Genomic DNA, 26,172 nt, shown 5'->3' with positions numbered 1-26,172 from the left:
TCACCCTGTTTCACCTGTGTCTGCCCCTGAGCCCGTCTCGAAGCCTACCACGGCCCCCGTCTCGAAGCCTGACACGGCCCCAGTCCCGAAGCCTGACACGGCCCCAGTCCCGAGGCCTGTCACGGCCCCAGTCCCGACGCCTGTCACGGCCCCAGTCCCGAGGCCTGTCACGGCCCCAGTCCCGAAGCCTGTCACGGCCCTAGTCCAGAAGCCTGACACGGCCCTAGTCCCGAAGCCTGTCACGGCCCTAGTCCAGAAGCCTGACACGGCCCTAGTCCCGAAGCCTTACACGGCCCCAGTCCTGAAGCCTGACACGGCCCCAGTCCCGAGGCCTGTCACGGCCCCAGTCCCGAAGCCTGTCACGGCCCCAGTCCCGAAGCCTGACACGGCCCCAGTCCCGACGCCTGTCACGGCCCCAGTCCCGAAGCCTGTCACGGCCCTAGTCCAGAAGCCTGACACGGCCCTAGTCCCGAAGCCTGTCACGGCCCTAGTCCAGAAGCCTGACACGGCCCTAGTCCCGAAGCCTTACACGGCCCCAGTCCCGAAGCCTGACACGGCCCCAGTCCCGAGGCCTGTCACGGCCCCAGTCCCGAAGCCTGTCACGGCCCCAGTCCCGAAGCCTGACACGGCCCCAGTCCCGAAGCCTGACACGGCCCCAGTCCCGAAGCCTGTCACGGCACCAGTCCCTAAGCCTGACACGGCCCCAGTCCCGAGGCCTGTCACGGCCCCAGCCTCGAAGCCTGGCACGGCCAGCAAGTCAACGCCCATGCCTGCCACGGCCAACGAGCCAGCGCCCATGCCCGCCCCAGCCAACGAGCCAGCGCCCATGCCCGCCACGGCCAACGAGCCAGCGCCCATGCCCGCCACGGCCAACGAGCCAGCGCCCATGTCTGCAACGGTCAGCGAGCCGGCGCCTGTAGCCCCGACATTGTGACTGTCTCATCTTGTGTGTGTGTGTGTGTGCGGGTTACAGCTGCTTTATCTTCCATGTTAGTGATCTTCAGCATAACAGGACAGTTAAGCAGCAATTGTGATTAGTATTAATATATTTGTTGAATTTGTGCTGGTCAAACTGTTGTTCAATAATTTCTGCTGATGTTTGTCTCTTGTCTTGTGCTATTCCCCTGCTGCCTGCTGAGCTGGGAGAAGAGTAACATTACAAGCTGTTAAACTCTGATATGTTTAATATGTTCTTATGGAGGTCTAATGGGAGGCAAGATCTGGCATTGCTTGCATTGTTGGCTGAATGATCTAACAAAGTGAAAGCCACAGACAACATTTCCAACACAGGCAGAGGCCACGGTTTCCATGATGCACAAAGTTAATATACAAAGTATGAAAGAATCGTTTGTTTGCTTTATTATTTTCCAGTGAACACTCATTTGGTTATTTTAAGTATATGTCAGTGTGGGGTAATTACAGGTTTGATTAGTGATATTAAAGTGTATTTTATTTGTGTTACAAGTACTATAAAAATTTATTGTGAGTGTCTTTGAAACATACAAGTAATAAATCATAAGTGTATTATATTTGAGTAAAAGTAAATGCTCAGTAACACCTTTGGCTTATTCCAAATACTACAAATTGCTTCTCTTCAATATCAAACTGTTATTACTTAGCCAGACTTTGTACAATATACTTTAAACATGACATCGTCTTACACAAGACAGTATTTTAAATGTGTTTCCTGCAAACACTGTAAAAGTTTACATGTTCAGTTCACTTCAAAATGAAGGAAACCGATTGCATTATTTCTGCAAAGCAAACTTAATAAAATGAAGTTATATTAACGTTTAATAAAGAGTTCATATATAGACTCATTTATTCATTTGAAGTATTTGGGATTTTAAAATCATTATTTTTATTATTGAATCTGATAGTAAATAAGTTCAATCACAACACAGTGAGACACAAAGTACTGTCATTGTATTGAATTCAATCAGTTTAATTGGTGAAATGATTTCTAGAAAGAGTTTGGAGTTGTGTTGATGTGAGATACAGTGAGTATATTTCACTCATCCAGTTGTGTGTGTGTGTCTCTGATGATCAATTTCACACACACACACACACACTGAGGAATCAGGATAAACTCCAAATCCAGCATAGAGGGGTCGAGTGAATGTGGTGATGAGTGTGTGTAAGTGTGTGAGTGTGTGTGTGTCAGAGACGCTGTAGAAGGACAGAGTGCCGGCCAGACAGTCCACATACACTCCTACTCTCTTACAGTCGTGTGAAGGGGGACGTATGTCAGTACAGTTATTATTGTGCCAGACAGTGAATCTGTTATAAGAGCAGATCAGACTCCAGGAGTTTACATTGAGTCCAAACACACTGTCATCACTCATTCCTTTCCTGCTGATTTCTTTATATGACACTGATATATCAGCAGCACCTCCACTCCATTGAGTCTCCCAGTAACAGCGTCCAGTCAGACTCTCTCTACACAGAACCTGATGACACACATCAAATCTCTCTGGATGATCAGGATATGACTGACGCTCTCTCACACGTGTCACCTTCCTGTTCCCCTCAGACAGAATGAGTTCAGTGTTTACTGTGTTTGAATCCAGTGTGAGATCACAGACATCTGAACACAAGAAGAGAAAAAACACTTAAAACACAACAATCACTAAACCAGTGTGTGTGTGTGTGTGTGAGATAGTGAGTGTGTGTGTGTGTGTTTGAATCCAGTGTGCGATCACAGACATCTGAACACAAGAAGAGAAAAAACACTTAAAACACAACAATCACTAAACCAGTGTGTGTGTGTGATAGTGAGTGTGTGTGTGTGAGTGTGTGTGTTTGAATCCAGTGTGAGATCACAGACATCTGAACACAAGAAGAGAAAAAACACTTAAAACACAACAATCACTAAACCAGTGTGTGTGTGTGTGTGAGTGTGTGTGTGTGTGAGTGTTTGTGTGAGTGTGTGAGTGTGTGTGTGTCTGTGTGTATGTGTGAGCGTGTATTTATCACTTTGTGGGGACCAAATGTCCCCATAAGGATAGTAAAACCCGAAATTTTTGACCTTGTGGGGACATTTTGTCGGTCCCCATGAGGAAAACTGCTTATAAATCATACTAAATTATGTTTTTTGAAAATGTAAAAATGCAGAAAGTTTTCTGTGAGGGTTAGAATATAAAGTTTGTACAGTATAAAAACCATTATGTCTATGGAAAGTCCCCATAAAACATGGAAACCAAACATGTGTGAGTGTGTGTGTGTGTTTGAATCCAGTGTGAGATCACAGACATCTGAACACAAGAAGAGAAAAAACACTTAAAACACAACAATCACTGAACCAGTGTGTGTGTCTGTGTGAGAGAGAGAAAGTGTGTGTTTGTGTGAGTGTGTGTGTGTGTTTGTGAGTGAGTGTTTGTGTGTGTGAGAGAGAGAGAGAGAGAGAGAGAGTGTGTGTTTGTTTGTTTAAGAGAGTGTGTGTGTGAGAGAGAGAGAGAGAGAGTGTGTGTATAGCGGCAGCCAGTAACCGCTAAGAGGCTGAGTAGAGGGAATAAAAGTTGACGCGTTTCCACTGCAGATCCAGATGGTTTATTGTAACATTGAAATGAACATGATGGATGTTGACAGTAAAGTAAGCAAAAAAGCAATGAAGTGAAATTAAGCTAAATGAAATGAAAACGGTCAACAGAAAGTGAGCGTCCCAGCAACTCACCCCCTTCCTACATACTAAACACACGCAAACTAACAGGTAATATGCACCTACAACAAGTTACGTAACAAACTGAAAGTAAAAATGTCAAAATAAAAGACATCAACCCAAACCTGGCACCTACACTCCAGCCCCTGATTATTACACCCCAAAACTGTAATAATCATAACAATTACAACACAATCATGCAAATTATACATCACTGCGTAATTATTTGCATACATAGAAATCGCTAAATCTTATTTCATAAATAATGTATACACAAATGTGTGTAAATGTCCAATTCTTCAATGTGCGAACAGTGTCCGTAATCAACTGAAGTAAACCGGTCAATCAAACAGTCTTTAATCAAAGTCTTCAGTAAGTCATTTGAGAGCTCTCATAAGTCAGTCGGTCAATTAGTCAGTCGGTCATAGAATAGTTAGAAGTCCTCCGTTTCAAGAAGGTAGCTAACTTTAGTAATGGGTCTGGTAAAGCAGGAACTCTTGGTCTTGATTCTTACTTGACGTGTCAATCCCCTTTTATCCTGTGTGATCTGAATAATCTTGCCCATAATCCATGAGCTCCTTGGGGCAGTATCATCCACTACAAGCACAATATCTCCCACTTGAAAATTGCGTTTCTTCACCAGCCACTTCTGGCGTTCTTGTAGTTGAAGTAGGTACTCCCCGATCCATCTCTCCCAAAATAGATCCGCCATGTATTGGATCTGTCGCCAACGTCGTCGTGAATACAGATCATCACTTTTAAACAGTCCAGGTGGTAAAGACGGCTGTGTTTTCAAGAGGAGAAGATGGTTAGGAGTTAGGGCTTCCAAATCATTAACATCCAGAGATGCTCTGGATATTGGACGATTATTAAGGATTGATTCAACTTCACAAAGGAGTGTGTAAAGACCCTCCTCGTCTAAACTTTGTCCTCTAAGCATATAATTTAAAATCTTCCTTACTGATCTTATAATCCGTTCCCAAATTCCGCCAAAGTGCGAACCAGCACTTAAAGTTCCACTTAATTCCTTTTTGAAGCAGAAATGAATTGATCTGATTATGATTCCAGTTTTTTATAGCCTCCTGCAGTTCATGTTGGGCACCAACAAAGTTTGTACCATTGTCTGAACGGATCTCGACAACTTGTCCTCGACGTGCAGTAAATCTTCTTAATGCATGGATGAAAGAGTCTGTATCAAGTGAATATGCTATTTCAAGGTGAACAGCTCTTATAGTCAAACATGTGAATATCACGTTTTACAACGCTCCTTCCCCGTTTTACTTCAAAGGGACCGAAGCACTCCACTCCAACATGCGTAAATGGTGGTTTGTCAGGTGTGACTCTATCTTGTGGCAAATCTGCCATCTGCTGATGACCCGGGATTCCATGAAGACGTCTGCAGACCACACACTTGGACAAAATTCTTCTTATAGCTGTGCTAGCACCAGGGATCCAATATCTCTGCCACAAATTAGCCAACATATAATTCCGTCCACAATGTCCAATGTCATGATGAATTTGCCGCAGAATCAAATCTGAAATATGTAGATCCTTGGCCAGTATTACCGGATGCTTAACTTCTTCAGGCATCATAGCCTTGTCCAGACGCCCCCAACTCTGATGACATCGGAGTGAAGCACAGGGTTAAGTCTATAGAGTTCACTATTCCATTTTACCAATCCATCTTTCCGCAGACTAGCCAGTTCTTCAGAATATCTCTTCCTTTGGCAAAGACGGATAATCTCCAATTCAGCTCTTTCCAGCTCGTCTGAAGACAACAATTTAGCAGGCACATTGGATCTGAATTTTCATATCTCTTTCTTAACAACAGTCTCTCGTTGCAACTTGTCCATATCAGAGTAAGCAGTCATCAACCTTTTCCTTTCCTTGCTGAGATCAATTAGGATATTCCTGAATCGAAGGATCCAAGCTACACCTTTTTTCAATCGCATCCATGAAGAGTAGTAATTAAAGTATGGCATAAACTCATACTCTTGTTGAACTTGCACAGCATTCACCAGAACACTCTTTTTTACTTCTGGGTCACAAGACGACATCTCACCTACATCAGAAGGATCCATGGGCCACAACTCTTGTGGTTGAACAAGAAATTGAGGACCAGAAATCCATATCTGGTTCTTTAAGAATGAATCAACCTGTAGACCTCTGGATGCTAGGTCAGCTGGATTGTTTGAAGAATTCACATACCTCCATTGTCTGATTTCAGAAACACTTCGAATTTCAGCAACTCGGTTGGCTACAAAGCATTTGAATCAAGAAGTCTCATTTTGGATGTACTTGTGGACAGAGGTACTGTCCGTCCAAAATACAGAATCCTGAAGTTTTATCTTCAGCTCTCTCTTCCACAACTTGTCCATGCGACCAGCAAGTGTGGCAGCAGTGAGCTCCAGACGAGGGATAGTGATAGGTTTTAAATGTGTCACTCTTGCCTTACTCATTAAAAGAAAGGAATGGGCACGTTGTTGATCATTATGAAGTAGTAAATACGACACCATGCCATAACCCTGCTCACTGGCGTCCGAAAAGTGATGCAATTGGGCAGATATAGCTTCTCCAAAGTTTTCAGGCTTTAAACACCTACGGACCTTGAATTTCTCCAATTCATGAAGTTTCTCCAACCAACTCGTCCATCGCTGAATGTACACTGTTGGAATAGTGCTGTCCCATCCAATTTTTCTCGACACAGATCTTGAAGTATCATTTTGGCACGTAGAATCACAGGAGACAGAAAGCCAAGCGGGTCATAGATGGAACTAATGATAGAAAGAATTCCTCTTCGAGTAAGAGGTCTATCCTTGATGGTCACCTTGAATTTGAAGACATCAGACTCAGCACACCACTGCACACCCAATGCTCTTTCCAAAGGTAGCATGTCATGTTCCAAATCCAAGTTCTTCACTTTGTTGTCTCTGTCTTCCTCAGGGATGGCATTTAACACAATGCGGCTGTTACTTATCCATTTGGTTAATCGGAATCCACCTTTAGCGCACATTTCTGTGAGCTTCTGTTACAATAGAACAGCTTCTGAATCTGTAGGCACAGATACAAGACAGTCATCTACATAGAAGTTATTATGGACAATGTCCACGGTCTTGGCATCATACAGATCCTTATGGTCCTCTGCACACTTTCTCAATGCATAGCTAGAGCAACTTGGAGATGACGTAGCTCCAAACAAATGCACAACCATTCTGTATTCTTCCAGATTCGCATCAATGTTTCCTCCAGGCCACCAAAGAAACCTCAAGAGATCACAATCATAAGGATTTACCTTAACCTGATGAAACATCGATTCTATGTCAGCCATCATGGCAACATACTCCATTCTGAATCGCACAAGAACACTCACCAGCGGACTTGTAAAATCTGGACCTTGCAAAAGATGCTCATTCAATGATGTTCCTTGATATGATGCTCCGCAATCAAATACCACTCTTATCTTTTGCTTTTTAGGATGATACACACCATGGTGAGGTATGTACCATAAACGTCCATCAAGTCGTTCCAGTTCAGCTGTGGGAACCTGTTCAGCATGGCCTTTGGCGATGACACTCTCCATAAAGGTAGTATAGTCAGCATGAAAGGAAGCATTTCTTTGAAGTCTTCTTTGAAGATTCAGAGCACGTTGTTCCACGATTGCTCTATTCCTTGGCATGACTACCCTTTTGTTTTTAAGTGGAAGACCAATAGAATAATGCCCATTGGTCAGTCTTGCTGATTGTGAAACAAAATCGTAGCTTGTTTAGAACATTTAACACACTTCTCTGCCCTCCCCCTTCACCACCTGACACATCACTGACAGCAGATATATTCGCCACATTTTTTACTGATAAGGTTACAGCCATCAGCAATACATTCACAGCACCACACCTTGTCAAACACCTGGCTCCTGTAGGCAACCCTTCTTTCCCCATGTTCTCTCCTTTAACTGACACTGAGGTCTCTAAACTCCTCCTCTCCAACCACCCCACAACCTGTTCCCTTGACCCCATTTCATCACACCTTCTCCAGGCCATCTCTCCGTCCATCCTACTGGCACTTACACACATAATTAACACATCCCTTCTTGCAGGCACTTTTCCCACTACATTTAAGCAGGCTCGAGTAACCCCACTGCTGAAAAAACCTGCACTTTAGCCCAGATAGAACACTACAGACCAGTCTCTCTCATCCCATTCATGGCAAAAACACTTGAAAGGGCAGTTTTCGATCAGATCTCTGCCGATCTCTCACAGAACAAGCTGCTGGATGACAATCAGTCGGGCTTCAAAAGTGGACACTCCACTGAGACTGCCCAGCTGTCTGTCATCGAGTCGCTGAGACAGGCGAAAGCTGAATCGAGATCATCCGTTCTGATTTTGCTGGACCTTTCTTCTGCCTTTGACACAGACAACCATCAGATCCTTCTCTCCACCCTCTCTAAACTGGGTATCAATGGAACTGTGCTTGACTGGTTCAACTCGTATCTCTCAGAAAGGTCCTTTGAGGTAGCATGGAGAGGGGAAGTATCCAAGCCACACCAGTTACTTACTGGGGTACCTCAGGGATCAGTGCTTGGGCCACTTCTCTTCTCCATATACACAACATCACTGGGACCCATCATCCAGTCACATGGTTTCTCTTACCACTGCTACGCTGATGACACGCAACTCTACTTGTCTTTCCAGCCCAACGACACCACAGTGACCGCTCGAATCGCTGCCTGTCTGGCAGACATCTCGGCCTGGATGAAGGAACACCACCTTCAACTCAACCCTGCCAAGACCGAACTCCTTGTCTTTCAAGCCAACCCTGCTGTTAAACACAACATCACCGTACAACTGGGTCCAACTACAGTTTCGCATTCCAAAACGGTAAGAAATCTAGGGGTAACCATTGATGATAAGCTAAATTTCACAGACCACATTTAAAAAACTGCAAGATCTTGTAGATTTACACTCTACAATATCAGGAAGATAAGACCCTTCCTCTCTGTACATGCCACACAACTGCTCGGTCAGTCCCTTGTCATAACTAGACTGGACTACTGTAACGCTCTCATTGCAGGCCTTCCTGCATGTGCTATTAGACCTCTGCAAATGATCCAGAATGCAGCAGCACGTCTGGTCTTTAATGAACCTAAGAGAGCACATGTTACACCACTCTTTGTCTCTCTCCACTGGCTGCCGGTGCATGCACGTATTCAATTCAAGGCCCTGATGCTGGCATATAAAACAGTCACTGGGTCTGCTCCAGCATACCTAAAAACATTTATGCAGAGCTACGTTCCCACCAGAAGTCTGCGGTCGGCTAAGGAATGTCGCCTTGTCGTACCAAACCAAAGAGGCACCAAAACACTTTCCCGGACTTTCAGTTTCATCATACCACGGTGGTGGAATGACCTTCCCAACTCAATCCGGGAAGCTAACTCTCTCTCTATCTTCAAAAAACGGCTAAAAACACATCTTTTCCAAAAGCACTTAACCGGTCACTAAAAAAATAAATAAAAAAATAATAATTACATTTCTTGTTGCACTTAAATCTGTTTTGTATACTATTATGATGATAGTGAAACTTTGTAATATTGCACTTTTTGTACCACTGTCTCCCAAAGATGATTCGCTGATGTTCTTCCTCTTTTGTAAGTCGCTTTGGATAAAAGCGTCTGCCAAATGAATAAATGTAAATGTAAATGTAAAATCCATGAATTGATGATATTCCTTTGACAATCCTTGCAGTTCCTCTTCGACACATTCAGGAAAGTCACTCTTAAACTGTTGCTCCCATAACTCATCCAGTTTCATAACTGTGATCCTATTAACAGTCATGTGAGAATGTTCCTTAACAGCATACTCTTTCTGTCACTTGATTGGTCCATTAACTGCCCATCCAAACATGGTCTTAATGGCGTATGGGCCACTGTTTTGACAGCGAATAATCTGCCATGGCTCCAAAGCCTCTGGCACATTAGCACCAATCAACAACTCCACATCAGCATCAATTGAAGGCAAACATAGATGACTTAAATGAGGCCAACAAGCAAGATCGTTTTGTGTGGCGATGTTTGTTTTACTTACAGGCATGGTCTTCTGAGTGTATACCTCTGGTAAAGCACAGTAATGCTCTTGATTCAATCCTGACACTTCAAGATCCTTCAGAACATAACAGCAAATGGATTTGTCCTGACTCATGGTTCTCATTAGAATGTTAACTTTCTTTGCCGAGAGATTGAGCTTGGACATCAAACTCTCTGTGCAGAAAGATGCAGAGCTTCCAGAGTCCAGAAAAGCATAGGTGGTCACAACTTTGCTTCCTTTCTTTGATTTCACACATACAGGAACGATAGACAATGCACAATTCTCTTTACCAGCCCCAGTAAGGGCACTGGACTGCAGCGAGACCAAAGCACTTCCCACTGTTGACTTGGACTCATCTTTATACAGAATGCCCTTATTCTCTGATGGAAAAATATGAAGAAGACGTGGGTGTTTGAGTTGACATATCTTACATATGCTTCTCTCTTTACAATCACGGCTGAAATGTCCTGTACATAAGCAACCGAAACAAATCCCCTTTTTCTTCAGAAAATTAATCTTTTCTGCATGAGATCTTTCAACAAGCCTTTTACAGAAGTCCAATGCATGTGCTCCTTCACAGAAGAGACAGGTTTTATTCACAGCCTTCCCACTACAATCCTTTGCACCAGTTGCAGTGACTGTGGTGGCAAAACTACTTCTAGGTTTAAAATTAGGAAATTTGGTATTCAGGTTTCTACCTCCACTAGGCAGAACATCTTGAATGCTTCCGAATACCGGATCTGTGACTATTTTCACCTGTCTTTCTATGAAGTCCACAATATCAGAAAAGAAAGCTGGATGGTTACGTCTTTCCTGTAAATCATATGCTACAATCCTCCATCTTTCTTTGAGCTTATAAGGAAGTTTTGCAAGAACAATTTGCATATTAGAGGCAAGATTTAACTCATTCATGTAACAAATATTCTGCATAGCATTGCAGCAACTCCTAAGAAATAAGCTGTAGTCCTGTAGAGCCTTAGCATCCTCAGATCTTATAATTTGCCATGAGAGTGCTCTTTTCATGTAAGCTGAGGCTATCCTTACCTCATTGCCGAAATGCTCCTTAAGCAAGGCCTTAGCATTTATATACCCTTGCGAAGGAATCATCAATTGACAGCTTCGAACAAGCTCCTTAGGTTGCCCTCTAGTGTACTGCTCCAAGAAATACAAGCAATCTGCATGGCTACTTGCATTCTTTTCCACCACCTCTTCGAATGTTCGTATAAAGTTGTGATAACGCAATGGATCTCCATCAAAGAATGGGACCTTCCTTGGTGGAAGTGAAGATAAGTTGTGTTGCTGAACTAATAGGGAAGCAATTTCATTTTGCTTGTCAATAAGTTTAATGATATTTCCTCCTTCCAAACCATCCTGTAAACTCGATCCATATGCACCCTGCAGTCCAGGACCATGTCCACCATCATGACTGATGCTGAGTAACATAGAATGTGTCAACCTTGTGTTAGAATTTACAATCTGTTGTTGACCTGACAGAGTTGGAAAACGCATTGGATTATCTGGTGCGGCTTGAGCCCGTGTATAAGATACAGGTGGCTGTAGTGGCATTGAATGTGAACTTGAAGGTAAAAATGGTTCCACATTAGGGTTAAGAGAACTGGTTCCAGTATTTCTCACCCTAAATGCACTGGCATCAGAAGAATTCGTACAATCACTTTGTTCTGATCTCACATTGCTATACACTTTCATCTTGGCCATGGATACAGCAATTTTAGTGTCCAGTTCCAGTTGTTCTTTTCTCCTCCTCAAATCCTCCTCTTCCTTCTCCAATATATGTTTCCGTGATAACATTTTCTGATGTGCCAACAAGGCTTCCATTTCGACCTTAACCTCAAGATGAGCAGATACAATGGAATATCGACTGGTTCAAGATCCATGAGTTGTTGTCGTTTTCCTGCCCACGTTAGAGACACTATCAGTTGGCTGTATTTGATTCTGCACATCCCCTTCATCCATATCATAGTTCTGATATTTACTTGGAATATTAATATTATGAGACGATGAAACTGGTTCAGCTGAAGATGGGATATTAGAATCACAACTCAGTTGAGGTTCAGCAAAATTATCCATTGCTCTTGAATCATGAATGACAGAAAGTGATGGGCAAAGATTTGCATAACGCTAGAATAGAATTTGATTCTGTTATTTGAGCATTTTGCCTCAGATTCTTAGCTTCATTCAACCATTGTTCAACATCTTCCACAAATCCATCATTGTGCTTAGAAACTGTATCAAACCACTCGTTTTGTTTGTTTTGTTCATCAGGAGGAAGAAAGGGAAGTACTTCTTTGTGCAACACAGAAGCATCATCTTTCAAACATTTCAAAGATCCCACCATTGAAGACACTTGCAAAGCATTTTCCTCACATTCCATGAGATCTTTCATTGATAAAATCAAGCTCTTCATTTGATTCACCTTAGCCTTGCGATCCTTTTGCAATGCCTCAATTTTAAGCACCAAGGCCTTTGCTGTAAGCTTGGGCTCTCTTTTGCTACTCACAGCAGCGTGCGCAGCCTCATCTGCGTCCATTTCTCAAACAACGCAATCCTAGTAATCCAAACAGCACCGTATTCAACGCCCAGATCAAGCCAACAATTTCATGAATGGGCGCAGCACACTTCATTCCACAACCGCATTCCATCCAATAAGCGGCACAGAAACACTGCACGGCCGGCGACAACAGCGTCTTCTCATCCAATATAAAATATGATGCAGCCAAACATAGCAAAACCGCTCATATACCTCTTCTGCCGTCAGGATACAGAAGCGCGATCTCAATTCAGTGTGCGCGTCAGCATTTCTCATGCGTTGTCCTTTCCAATCCACGATGCAAAATCCAACAGTAGTCACTTTCTGTTGACTAAGTATAGCGGCAGCCAGTAACCGCTAAGAGGCTGAGTAGAGGGAATAAAAGTTGACGCGTTTCCACTGCAGATCCAGATGGTTTATTGTAACATTGAAACGAACATGATGGATGTTGACAGTAAAGTAAGCAAAAAAGCAATGAAGTGAAATTAAGCTAAATGAAATGAAAACGGTCAACAGAAAGTGAGCGTCCCAGCAACTCACCCCCTTCCTACATACTAACCACACGCAAACTAACAGGTAATATGCACCTACAACAAGTGACGTAACAAACTGAAAGTAAAAATTTAAAAATAAAAGACATCAACCCAAACCTGGCACCTACAGTGTGTTTGTGTGTGTTTGAGAGAGTGTGTGTTTGTGTGTGTGAGTTTGTGTGTGTGTGTGTTTGTGTGTGTGTGAGAGAGAGTGTGTGTGTTTGTGAGTGTGAGTGAGTGTGTGTGTTTGTTTGTGTGAATTTGTGTGTGTGAGTGTGTGTGTGTGTGTTTGTCTGTGTGTGTGTGTGTGAGTGTGTATTTATCAATTTGTGGGGACCAAATGTCCCCATAAGGATAGTAAAACCCGAAATTTTTGACCTTGTGGGGACATTTTGTCGGTCCCCATGAGGAAAACAGCTTATAAATCATACTAAATTATGTTTTTTGAAAATGTAAAAATGCAGAAAGTTTTCTGTGAGGGTTAGGTTTAGGGGTAGGGTTAGGATTAGGGGATAGAATATAAAGTTTGTTCAGTATAAAAACCATTATGTCTATGGAAAGTCCCCATAAAACATGGAAACACAACATGTGTGTGTGTGTGAGTGTGTGTGTCTTTGTGTGTGTGTGTGAGTGTGTTTGTGTGTGAGTGTGTGTGAGAGAGAGAGTGTGTGTGTTTGTGAGTGTGTGTGTTTGTGTGAATTTGTGTGTGTGAGTGTGTGTGTGTGTGTGTTTGTGAGTGTGTATGTGTGAGAGAGTGTGTGTGTGAGAGAGTGTGTGTGTGTTTGTGTGTGTGTTTGTGAGTGTGTGTGAGTGTGTGTGTTTGTGTGTGTGTGTGAATTTGTGTGTGTGAGTGTGTGTGTTTGTGAGTGTGTGTGTGTGTTTGTGAGTGTGTGTGAGAGAGAGAAAGTGTGTGAGAGAGAGAGAGTGTGTGTTTGTGTGTGAGAAAGAGTGTGTGTTTGTGTGTCTGTGTGTATGTGTGTGTGTGAGAGTGAGTTTTTTTGTGTGTGTGTCAGAGTGTGTTTGTGTGTGTGAGTGTGTGAGAGATAGAGTGTGTTTGCGTGTGTGAGAGAGAGTGTGTTTGTGTGAGTGTTTGAGAGAGAGTGTGTGTGTGTTTGTGTGTGTGTGAGAGAGAGAGAAAGTGTGTGTTTGTGTGTGAGAGAGAGAGAAAGTGTGTGTTTGTGTGTGAGAGAGAGAGAGTGTGTGTTTGTGTGTGTGTGAGAAACAGTGTGTGTTTGTGTGTCTGTGAGTGTGTGTTTGTGTGTGAGAGAGAGAGAGTGTTTGTGTGTGTGTGTGAGTGTGTGAGAGATAGAGTGTGTTTGTGTGTGTGAGAGTGTGTGTATGTGTGTGTGCAGGGACGTGCACAGACATTTTGAGGGGCAGGGGCTCAAGTGAAAAAAGGGCACTTCTCATAATTAAGTTTTTTTTTTTAAACAAAAAAATTGTGTTATTAACACAACTCTGACTTCCTTTTTAAAAAATTTATTTAAAAAGTTAATTAATTTTATCTTCCTCAAACTCACGCAATAGTTTTATTTTCAAAAGATGTCTACAAAATAATCAGTTCACACAGAAACCATGGTCTCCTTAGTATTCACTAGGTGTATAGAGCAGCAAAGGAAACATGCCACAATGTGCATGTTTTCTATGCTACTAGTTTCAAGTATATATTTAGAATAACCTAAATAACTGCATCAAGCAGAGGGGCGTGTTTTACTAATAATTTGAAACCAAGCATCAGAATACTGAATTGCCTGAATGTTTTAATCCAATACATAATATGTACATAATATATTATACAAAAATATAATATTATTATTGCTATGCATGTACACACACACACATACACAATAACTGATGGTGACATGGACTTAGTTTCACATTTGAGGGAGGACTGTATCATCATCATCAAATAAAACCTTCAAAATCCACATTTAGATGGAGTTTGTTTTAAACTTACTATCCTCCATCTGTTTGCATCTGTAGATTTCTTCTAAATTCACCAATTTAGATTTCTAAATTTCAGGGGGAAAGACTCTTGATGTATGTAAGTCATTAACTGGGGACGTTCTGTGGTGATATGCTTTAATTATTTTGTTTATCCTATTTACCTGCATTGCTCTGTCAATTAGATGCAAATATGCGCATTTTAACTAGTTGACGCCTAATTTGCATATCAGTTTATCGATTGTGATGATGTTATTAGACACACACACTGTATTCACCTGTAGGGTCCCCATTTAGTACAGTAGCACTGTATGGCCATGATATATTTGCCTTAGCTAAACTGTACTAACTTATTACATTAGCTAGTAGCTCATGAGGCATGCATGCTAGCAAGACACAGGTTAACTATATTTGTCTTTGGCTAATCAGCAGTAAATTCGAGGCACTGGTAGTTTAATCTTTTGTTCATTGCCACTCACCTCAACACAAGCCAAGATAAACACTGCTGGGAGGGGTCGCTGCTGCCTCGTGTGTGTGTGTGTGTGTGTGTGTGTGTGTGTGTGTGTGTGTGTGTGAGGTGCCGATGTGCGTAGCGCAGGAGCGCTTCAGAACTCCTGACCCGATATTTATATACACTGTGTGAGAGAGAGAGTGTGTGTGTGTGTGTTTGTGTGTGAGGAAGAGTGTGTGTGTGTGTGTGAGAGAGAGAGAGTGTGTATGTTTGTGAGAGTGAGTGTTTGTGTGTGTGAGAGTGTGTGAGTGAGTGAGTGTGTGAGTGTGTGTTTGTGTTTGAGTGTTTGAGAGTGTGTGAGTGAGTGAGTGTGTGAGTGTGTGTTTGTGTAAATCATGAGTGTAGTGAAATATTTACACGTGTTATTTACAATATTTACAACATGTATCAACAGTGAAGACGAGGAGGAAAAGGAATTGGACAGTGACAAATAAATGAAAACGAAATGTCAAATCTTCCAAATATTTTTAATCTAATAAATCTCACAAAGGCAAAATAAATTGAAGAAACAAAAATCTTCAGCGTCCGTGACGTCATATCTAAACTTCACTAACCAAACAACAAATGACAGCGGGTGTCACTTGCCCCTGACCGAGTGTGTTTATACAACAGAATATTCTAAGTGTGCACAATGTACGTCACGTGACATCATTTACCCTTCCCATTTCCTGCAGCACAAACTCAAAATAATCCAATAACTCAGAAATGTGAAGGAATGAACACAACGGACAGTGAGATAATGTCGTGTAAAAGCGACACACTGACAGATAAACAGTTTGATCAATCAAAACAAACAAACAAAAAACAAGATGAATTATAAATTCACAGATTACAAACAAAGTCAAAATCAGTCAAAACTAACAAGAGAACAAGTTATCAAAGCGAGCGTCTAAACATCCGAAATATCTGAATGAGGAGCTCTCGGTGTTTCACAAACCCATTGTTGCATTACCGTCACCATCTCCCTTTGAACCATCAACACTATTTACAAAAAAACTACCTACACCCCCCGATCTACCTTCACACCTAATCTCCTAACCCCGTCGGGACTGCAGCTTCAGTGTTCAGCTCCTCCAGTTTACACATGCAGCCCCTAAAATAAATAAATCCTTTCACCTTAAATTCACGTCGGATTACTCCGGATGATTGACAGTGGAGAAAACCAACCAGAACATTAAACCTGCGAAAGTGAAAGTGAAAGCAAGACAGAAACCGGGAGGAAAACAGCGTGTGTGTGTGTGTGTGTGAGTGTGTGTGAGTTAGTGAGTGAGTGAGTGTGTGTGTGTGAGTGTGTGTGAGTTAGTGAGTGAGCGTATGTGTGTGTATGTGTGAGCGTGTGTGTGAGAGCGTGTGTGAGCGCGTGTGTGTGTGAGCGTGTGTGCGCTTGTGTGAGTGTGTGTGTGCGCTTGTGTGTGTGTGCATGTGTGTGTGTGTGTAGACCTACATTTGTGTAGTCCTGCTGTAATCCTGAACTCTCCTCCATGATCCACACTATAAAAACACAAACACACACAAATGATGACATCACATTCAGCTCACCTGAAACTTACTTCAAAGTGCTTTTATCTGAAATAACAGACAGAGAATGTCTCTCTCTCTCTTTCTCTCTCTTTATTAAATTATATTTATTAGCTTTATTGGCATGTAAAAGTTTGATGGTTTTATAGCCTAATTTTTTATCAACTAGTTGAAACTTTCAGAAAAGACTCTAATAATGACACACAGGACTGTTATTTAGTTTTCCTGGAACTGAATGTGTTAACACTAACAACAAAACAAATATGTGATTAATCGTGATTCAATATTTCAATCCACTGACAGTCTTACAACACATGAGGGGTGTGAGGGGTCCAGGAACTGAGTTTGACACCCCTGCAATACACACACAACATCCCACCAACAATAAACTCAAGTGCTTTCACACGGCACTTAACCCTGGGTTATTGTCTTTTAACCCCGCTTTAACCTCCAGTAACGTTTGGTTACGTATGTAACCTCCGTTCCCCGAGGGAGGGAACGACACGTTGTGTCGGAGAAGCGACACTAGGGGTCTCTCTTGAGCGCCGATATTCATCTCTGATCTTATTGAAAAGGGCCAATGGGAGTTGGCAGTCAGTATTTGCATACCCCGCCCCCGGACATACGGGTATTTAAGCGGGGCAAATACGGGAGTTCATTCAGGATTTTTCTGAGGAGCCGGGAAATGGTCCGGCCACAACAGTGGCTCGGTTCAGTGACATGGCGGAGGAAAGACACAACGTGTCGTTCCCTCCCTCGGGGAACGGAGGTTACATACGTAACCAAACGTTCCCCTTCTGTCGCTCTCTCCACGTTGTGTCGGAGAAGCGACACTAGGGGACCCATTCCAATCTTGCCATGTGCTGAACCGTGTACGTGAACCGCAGACACAGAGGCGGGCAGGGATCCCATCCAGTGCCACGCATCATCTGTCCCTGCTGCACGTACCCTTCCCCAATGCCCCATAAGAACATCAGGATCCTTCTAGTTACCCTGAGAGGGGAACAAGGCGATGTTTGCCAACATGGGAACGGGCCAGCCTGGCTGGGCCTCTTTTCTCTCTATGTTTCTCGCATAGAGCAATCACGGCCGGGGCCCTTACACGCATATAGGGAAGGGGGTCTTCCCAGACCCTGCGGAGACCACGCCTGCCCTTTTTCTTGGGGAGGAAAAGTGGTAGACACATCACACGGCCGTCTTAGGGCTCGTGTGGAAAGTATGGTGCGGTGGTAGATCCAGCCTTGAAAGGGGGGAGTTGCTACAGCACGGCGACCGAGGCAGCTGTAACTGCCTAAGGGAGACACGGGGGTCCGCTCGTAAGGGGACAGGACCGTGGAATTACACACAGGGGGCGTCCAAGCAGGAGGCCTTCTTTTACCTGTGGAGCACCTATACCAGTACAGGGTAGCCATCAGGGTACCCGCAGTGGCTTGGGTCGGCGAGTTCCTCCGCTGAACCGCGGACCCGGAGGGCTAGGGAGGAATCGACCAGGGGCCCGACTCGGAGTGGGGCGCTTCCTGGGAAGAAGGCGCACTACTTAACCTTGACGTCAGGAAAAGGGCGCTGGATGCAAGCGATCCACCCGGCCGGTCGGTCTACGTGTTACCGAGTTCTACGGGCTCGGACCTGAGAAAACACGAGACGCAACCGACTCGACGCGGAGGTTGTAAAACCTCGCGAAGGTGTTGGGTGTTGCCCAACCCGCGGCTCTACAAATGTCTGCTAGGGAGGTGCCTTTGGCCAGTGCCCACGAGGCTGCAACACTTCTTGTTGAGTGGGCTCGGACCCGCAAGGGTAGGGGCACGGCCTGGGTGTGATAAGCCAGTGTGATGGCGTCAACGACCCAGTGGGCAAGCCTCTGTTTGGAGACGGCATTCCCTTTCTGCCGTCCCCCGAAGCAGATAAAGAGCTGCTCAGAGCGTCTGGAGCTCTGTGTGCGGTCCAGGTAAATGCGCAGGGCGCGCACTGGACACAGCAACGACAGGGCTGGGTCTGCCTCCTCCCGGGGCAGCGCTTGCAGGTTCACTACCTGATCTCGGAATGGTGTGGTAGGGACCTTGGGCACATAGCCCGGTCGCGGTCTTAGGATTACAGACGTATCTGCCGGACCGAACTCCAGGCAAGTGTCGCTGACAGAGAACGCTTGCAGGTCCCCGACCCTCTTGATAGAGGCGAGCGCGATCAGCAGGGCCGTCTTAAGAGAGAGGGTCCTGAGTCCAATTGATTCAAGCGGCTCGAAGGGGGGTCTCTGGAGTCCCGCCAAGACTACCGAGAGATCCCAGGAGGGAACTAGGCCTGGCCGGGAGGGATTTAACCTCCGGGCGCCTTTCAGGAACCTGAGGATCAGGTCGTGCTTGCCCAAGGACTTGCCGTCTACAGGGTCGTGGTGGGCGGCAATGGCGGCGGCATACACCTTGAGGGTGGACGGGGACAGCCTCCTGTCCAGCCTCTCCTGTAGGAATAGGAGCACAGACTTGATAGCGCACCTCTGCGGGTCTTCAGTTCGGGAAGAACACCAATCTGCGAACAGGCGCCACTTTAGGGCGTAAAGGTGCCTGGTAGAGGGGGCTCTGGCCTGGTTGATTGTATTCACAACGGTCGCCGGTAAGCCGGCTAGCTCTTCCGCGTCCCGTCCAGGGACCAGACGTGGAGGTTCCAGAGGTCTGGGCGCGGGTGCCAGAGCGTGCCCCGTCCCTGAGAGAGGAGGTCCTTTCTCAGGGGAATTCGCCAGGGAGGAGCTGTCGCGAGGAGCCTGAGTTCCGAGAACCAAGTCCGAGTGGGCCAGTAGGGGGCCACTAACATGACTTGCTCCTCGTCCTCCCTGACCTTGCACAGCACCGGTGCAAGAAGGCTCACTGGGGGAAATGCGTACTTGCGCAGCCCCGGGGGCCAGCTGTGTGCCAGCGCATCTGTCCCGAGGGGAGCCTCTGTTAGGGCGTACCAGAGCGGGCAGTGGGCGGTTTCTTGGGAGGCAAACAGGTCTACCTGGGCCTTGCCAAACCGTTCCCAAATCAGCTGGACCGACTGGGGGTGAAGCCGCCACTCCCCGCCGGGCAGGCGTTGTCGTGATAGCGCGTCCGCTACGACATTGAGCTTGCCGGGGATGTGAGTGGCGCGCAGCGACTTGAGTCGCTGCTGGCTCCATAGGAGGAGACGGCGGGCGAGTTGTGACATGTGGTGGGAGCGTACGCCGCCTTGGCGATTTATGTACGCCACCACCGCGGTGCTGTCCGATCTCACGAGGACGTGTTTGTCCCGAACTAACGGGAGGAACTTCCTGAGAGCGAGAAGGACGGTCAAAAACTCCAGGCAGTTGATGTGCCAACGCAGCGGGGCCCCTTTCCAACGGCCCGCCGCTGCGTGCCCGCTGCACACAGCACCCCACCCGGACCGGGAGGCGTCGGTTGTGACCAGAACGCGTCGGGACACCTGCTGCAGGGGCACTCCTGCCCGTAAAAAGCAGAGGTCTGTCCAGGGTCGGAGTGTATTGAGGCAGGCGGGGGTGACCTTTACCCGATGCGTGCCGTGGTGCCATGCTTGTCTCGGGACTCGAGTCTGGAGCCAGTGCTGGAGTGGTCTCATATGCATCAACCCGAGCGGCGCGACCGCCGCGGAGGACGCCATATGCCCCAGGAGCCTCGGGAAAAGTTTTAGAGAGACCACTGCGCCTGGCTTGAAGGAAGTGAGGCAGTCCAGCACCGACTGAGCACGCTCGCTCGTGAGACGTGCTGTCATTGAGACTGAGTCTAACTCCAACCCGAGAAAAGAGATGCTCTGAACCGGAGTGAGCTTGCTCTTTTCCCAGTTGACCTGAAGCCCCAAGCGGCTGAGGTGCCGGAGCACCTGGTCTCTGTGTGTGCATAGTAACTCTCGAGAGTGTGCTAGGATGAGCCAGTCGTCGAGGTAGTTGAGAATGCGGATGCCGGCTACTCGTAGCGGGGCAAGGGCCGCCTCTGCGACTTTCGTGAAGACGCGAGGGGACAGAGACAGGCCGAAGGGGAGGACTTTGTACTGAAACGCCTGGCCGTCGAACGCGAACCGTAGGAAGGGTCGGTGTCGTGGCAGAATTGAGACGTGGAAGTACGCGTCCTTCAGGTCCACCGCTGCGAACCAATCTAGATGCTGAACGCCAGCCAGAATATTTCTCTGCGTAAGCATTTTGAACGGGAGTTTTAACAAGGCCCGATTGAAAACTCGCAAGTCCAGGATTGGTCGTAAGCCACCGCCTTTTTTGGGTACAATGAAGTAAGGGCTGTAGAAACCCTTCCTCATTTCGGTTGGAGGGACGGGCTCTACCGCGCCCTTGGCTAAGAGGGTCGCGATTTCCGTGCGCAGGGAACTGGCGTGCTCGCCGTGTACTGCGGAAGAGCGGACGCCCCTGAAGGGGGGCGGGAGCCGGGCAAACTGAATTGCGTAACCGAGTCGAATGGTCCGGTGCAGCCAGCGTGATGCGTTGGGAAGCGAAAGCCACGCTTCCCAGCTCTGCGCTAGGGGCACCAAAGGGACGAGTATTTTGGACATACCCGGCGGGGCCTCGCAGCGGGGCGGAACAAGTAATGCAGCGTCGGGCGGCTTCGTTGCGGCCTGAGGCTGGGGTGCTGAGAATAGACTCAAAGCACTTACCTTGCTCCGCGCACCCGGCAGGGGGCGGGTTCGTGACAGAGGAGGAGGTCTGATGTCGGCGTCCTCTGGACTCGTCTGAACCGGCCGGCCGGGGGGCAGTCGTGGGCAGGCGGAAGGCGGGATCGCCGCGTCCGGTGTACCGGGACTGTTGTGATCTGAAAGCACATTGCCGTGAAAACGGCATTTGCGGGCCAGGTGACCCAGAGGCAAAGGAAATAGCTCTTTTATTGAGAATGTGGGTACCACAGCCCCCGTCAGGGGGTGTGGCAAATGAAAAAACAAAGGATTCTCCACCCGTCCCTCCACTGGGGGACGGAGCGGTCTTACCACCTCCGGAGCTAACGTCTTCGGCTCTGGGTCGACTGTCTCAGGAACGCTTGGGAGCCTTCCGGGTCCTGGAGGAGGTTTGTGAGACAGGGGGCGTGCGCCGCCTGCGGAGTGCTCGACGCTGGGGCTGAGAGCTGGGCCCGGGTTGAGGCGGAGCAGGAGCTGGTTTCCTCGCAGGGGGACGCCCTCGGCAGGCAGACGGGGCAGGGCCCGTAGCGGCAGGTCTGCGGCGGGGCATGATGTGCGAAATGGCCTCCGTCTGCTTCTTCACCGCGGAGAACTGTTGGGCGAAGTCCTCGACGGTGTCACCGAAAAGGCCAATCTGGGAGACAGGTGCGTCCAGGAAGCGGTTCTTGTCAGCCTCACGCATCTCGACCAGGTTGAGCCAAAGATGGCGTTCCTGGACCACTAGGGTGGCCATCGTCTGTCCGAGTGCCTGCGCTGTGGCCTTCGTCGCTCTCAGGGCGAGGTCGGTCGCTGAGCGCAGTTCCTGCAGCACATCAGGATCAGGTCCACCCCCGTGCATGTTTCTGAGAGCTTTGGCCTGGTGGACTTGCAGGAGGGCCATCGCATGCAGGGCGGAGGCAGCGCGTCCGGCCGCGCTGTAGGCTCTCGCGTTGAGCGAGGATGTTGTCCTACCGGGCTTGGACGGGAGTACGGGGCGACCCCGCCAGGAGGTAGGGCTACCGGGGCATAGATGGTACGCAACTGCCCTATCGACCTGGGGAATCGCGTCGTACCCGTGGCGCTCTCCGCCGTCGAGGGTGGAGAGAGTGGAGCGGGTGGCACCTGGACGAGTGGAGAGCGGGGCTCTCCACGTAGACGTCAGCTCATCATGCACCTCCGGGAAGAAAGGAACCGGGGGGGGTGCGAGGCAGCGAACGGTGCGCCGCCCCCAGGAACCAATCGTCCAACCGCGAAGGCTGTGGGGAGGATGGAGTGTTCCAATCCAGCCCCACGCTTACGGGCGGCCCGGGCAAGCATGTCGGTCATCTGAGCGTCGGCCTCTGCCTGGGCCTGCTGGCCCGAAGGCGGCAGTCCAGGGGAGTCCTCAGCATCAGACACCGCACTCTCCGATGCAGCGGCGAGCTCGTCTGCTTCGAACTCGGGAGGATAGACAGCCAGGCCGTGAGGCGAGCCGCTATCGCCGCGAGCGTGGACGGAGACCATCGAGCGTGTCGGGGAACGGGAGGTTCGCGGGGGGCTACCCGGCGAAACTGCACCCGCTGCCGCCCCCAAATCGCCCCCAGCGCCAACCGCACCGTCCTCAATCCCGTGGGAAGAAGGAGCAATGCGGGGTGCGGCTGGGGTGGCTTGCTTCCGGTTGAAAGCAAGCCGCGACCGCAACGTGGTCATGGTCATGTTCTCGCAGTGAGAACATGAGCCATCCACAAACGCTGCCTCGGTGTGATCGCGGCCCAAACACACGAGACAGCGCCTGTGGCCGTCTGAAGCGGAGAGCACTCTACCGCATCCAGGAACAACACAGGGGCGGAAGGGCATCTTCAAAAAGACGCGTCCTGAAAAGGACGTTCAACGCCGCTGTGTTTACTCTTTTAGAGGGAATTTTACTCTTTTAGTAAAAACACTCTTTTAATACACAGTGTGTGTGTGTGTGTGTCTGCGCTGTCGAAGCGCTCAGGGGCAACAATGCACGTCGTGCAAGGGAAGAGAAAGCCGCTGTTGTGCGCCGTCAAATCCAACAGCATGCAGATCGTCAGAGGAACAGGAACGTAGTGGTTTGTATAACTCGCAGTCAGCTGCAAACAGACCATCGGCTCCGAAGAAATTTTCTGAATGAACTCCCGTATTTGCCCCGCTTAAATACCCGTATGTCCGGGGGCGGGGTATGCAAATACTGACTGCCAACTCCCATTGGCCCTTTTCAATAAGATCAGAGATGAATATCGGCGCTCAAGAGAGACCCCTAGTGTCGCTTCTCCGACACAACGTGGAGAGAGCGACAGAAGGGGAAAGTAACGTTTCACACTTGTAACTCTGAAAGGTGATTAGCAACACTTTTAATTCTGGGTTATGAAACGGCTCCAGATCAGTGTTAGCGCCGCTTTTAAAAGTGCAGCAGTAAGTTTTTATCTGGCTCTTATTCGTCCCAATAGTACCAGTGGTTTTGGACTTTATACTGACACCACAGACTGATCACTGCCCGACCCCCCCTGTGAAAAATCCTGCACCGCCCCTGTTAACTGCTGCTGCGCCACACAAAAATGTCTGTAAGATGGACTGCTGCGACTCGTAATCTCTCTGGCGGCTGATGAGACCGTTGTGTGCTCGCTCTTGGTGCTTGATGTCACACCGTTTATCTGTGATCATTATTGATATTATTAGTGGTAGTAACTGATCAACTGCAAGACAGTTTGTTATGTGCGGTCAACATGGCAGCATCCATGAGGGGCGACCCGCTCAATGTCAAATTAAACAGCTTTTATTGAGGTCAGTATCTGACTGGAGTCATCATCTAATGAGAGTGTACATCATTTGAAACATATTTGTGTGCTATTGTGTTTATTTGTAACACTTTTTAAATGAGCTTAATACAGTGACAGAGCACAACACAAGCAAATGTGCTACAGTATCACTGTTCATTTCCTGTATGCTAATGCACTTTATAAACCCTATTTAGTACTTTACAAATAAAACATATTATTAGTATTAAACATATTGTAGTCTTGAGCAAATAATAAATCATATAAAATGAAAATAAGCTCATCGTAACATTTCATATAAACACAATCCGTTTGCATCTAAATATATTATCCTCCACAGATTTCATGGGACGATGCAACAAACTTTCCAAACAGAAAGTCTGGCTAAGCGGGAATGTGATCGTGGTCGAGTGAAAACTAGAGTGAAAATCGGCAGGGCATTTGATTCCTGGATGGACCTTCGTTTGGTTTTGGGGATTAAAACTGACCCTGAATTGGTGTTTTTCTTATTGGACAGGTAAACTTACATAACTGCAAAGCATGTGACATATTGTGCCATAAGGATCATAAGGAGCTAAACTACAATAACACGTGAAATGAATGCTAGACAATGATCAAGATAATGCAAAAAGACACATTCATTAGTGTAACGTAACTTGGTTATACAGAAAATATATATCATCAATTATTATAAAACAATAGTGCATCGATATATCAAAATGACAGTTGTGATGAATCACATCAATACTGAATTGTGTCACATATTTATAATGTACAGTCTATTTTATAAACAGCTACTGTCATCATACACCACATTTAGCTAACAGCTATTGATAAAGCTGGCTAGCTCGCTAACACCGACATCGGCTATCGTATAAATGCAGTCAAGGTATCATGCAAAGAAAAGTGATTATTCAAACTACAGTCTCACATAGTCAGACCGATATCCACACTTTGTTTTAGTCCTGTTCCAGCACTGGAGACTCAAATATAATATACAGTCTCAAAGTTTGTAGTAAAACAATCATAACTGTGTCATTTTAATTATGCTACCTCATCTGTCAGCATGATGCCGGTGAATCACATTCAGTCTCTTTGTAGGTTACATCATTGTTTTGGTAAATGCTCGCTCGCCTCCCTATGGAGTGTGTGTGTGATCACGAGCAACAGGAAGCTGCTGCAGTTCACTTCACGGCCACAGGTGTCATTAATAACAAGGGTTTCTGAATCTTACATACTGCACCTTTAATCAAATTTGCCCTTTGTCACCTTTTCTGTATTTAGGGGACTGCCCTAAAGTCATCAACTAAAGTCCAAAAGCACTGTAAAGGACAGGTGGGAATCTTGGCTATGAGTTGGGGTTTATGATTTAGTGATTATGGCCCGAGACAGCTGGGATAGGCTCCAGCACATGTGACCCTGCATTGGACAGTTGGCTTTAGAAGATGGATGGATTTAGTGATTAGTGACCCTAATAATAATGTTCTTAATATGGGGTGATTTGTTGGGGATTATAATTTTATGACTGCGAACACTTTTAAATAAGATTCAGGAGGGGTGGTGTTCTACAGGGATTATAACCCCCCAAACAAAGTTCAAACTTTTGTGTCTTACGTGACACTAATCTAGGAACTGAGTCTCATATTTTGTTGACATGCAGACCAATGAAAGTGTGCAGAATACACTGCAAATATAATTAAAATAATGTTTAAATATGTACAAAATGCTTCAAAAAACACCTTCATGCAGCAATATCAGACACTCAAGCGTTTTTTCTAAATCAAAACCATGAATAATTTTGTTTTTCCCTTTTCATGAGTAGTTTCTGAATTCCCTTGAATGCCCCCAGAGTGAGTTATGTCCACACACAAAATATCAAAAGAATGCAAAATCTGTTAGAATGAGGTCATGTGACACTTCACAGTGTAGACAGTAATATACTGAATTCTTGATTTGTCATTTTAAAACATTTATAGATAAAAATATATT

The 26,172-nt window shown here is 46.4% G+C and overlaps 2 protein-coding genes across 7 annotated transcripts in view; one reads left to right on the top strand and one right to left on the bottom strand.

Annotated features, from left to right (window-relative positions):
- The window catches only part of LOC127650631 (NACHT, LRR and PYD domains-containing protein 3-like), a 280,247-nt gene that overhangs the window by 143,707 nt on the left and 110,368 nt on the right, over positions 1-26,172 (top strand). The window lies entirely within an intron of this gene.
- LOC127650633 (NACHT, LRR and PYD domains-containing protein 3-like) overlaps positions 468-26,172 on the bottom strand; it is a 68,515-nt gene continuing 42,810 nt past the window's right edge. Inside the window, exons 11-12 of the mRNA XM_052136192.1 lie at positions 16,716-16,762; positions 468-2,587 (exon numbers count right to left, since the gene is read on the bottom strand). Coding sequence (XP_051992152.1) covers positions 2,016-2,587; positions 16,716-16,762 — 619 coding nt within the window. The 3' untranslated portion in view covers positions 468-2,015. The remainder of the gene's footprint in view (positions 2,588-16,715; positions 16,763-26,172) is intronic.

This window comes from Xyrauchen texanus, chromosome 10 (genome assembly GCF_025860055.1).
Source record: "Xyrauchen texanus isolate HMW12.3.18 chromosome 10, RBS_HiC_50CHRs, whole genome shotgun sequence".
Taxonomy (NCBI): domain Eukaryota; kingdom Metazoa; phylum Chordata; class Actinopteri; order Cypriniformes; family Catostomidae; genus Xyrauchen; species Xyrauchen texanus.
This window is presented reverse-complemented; position numbering and strand designations above follow the sequence as displayed.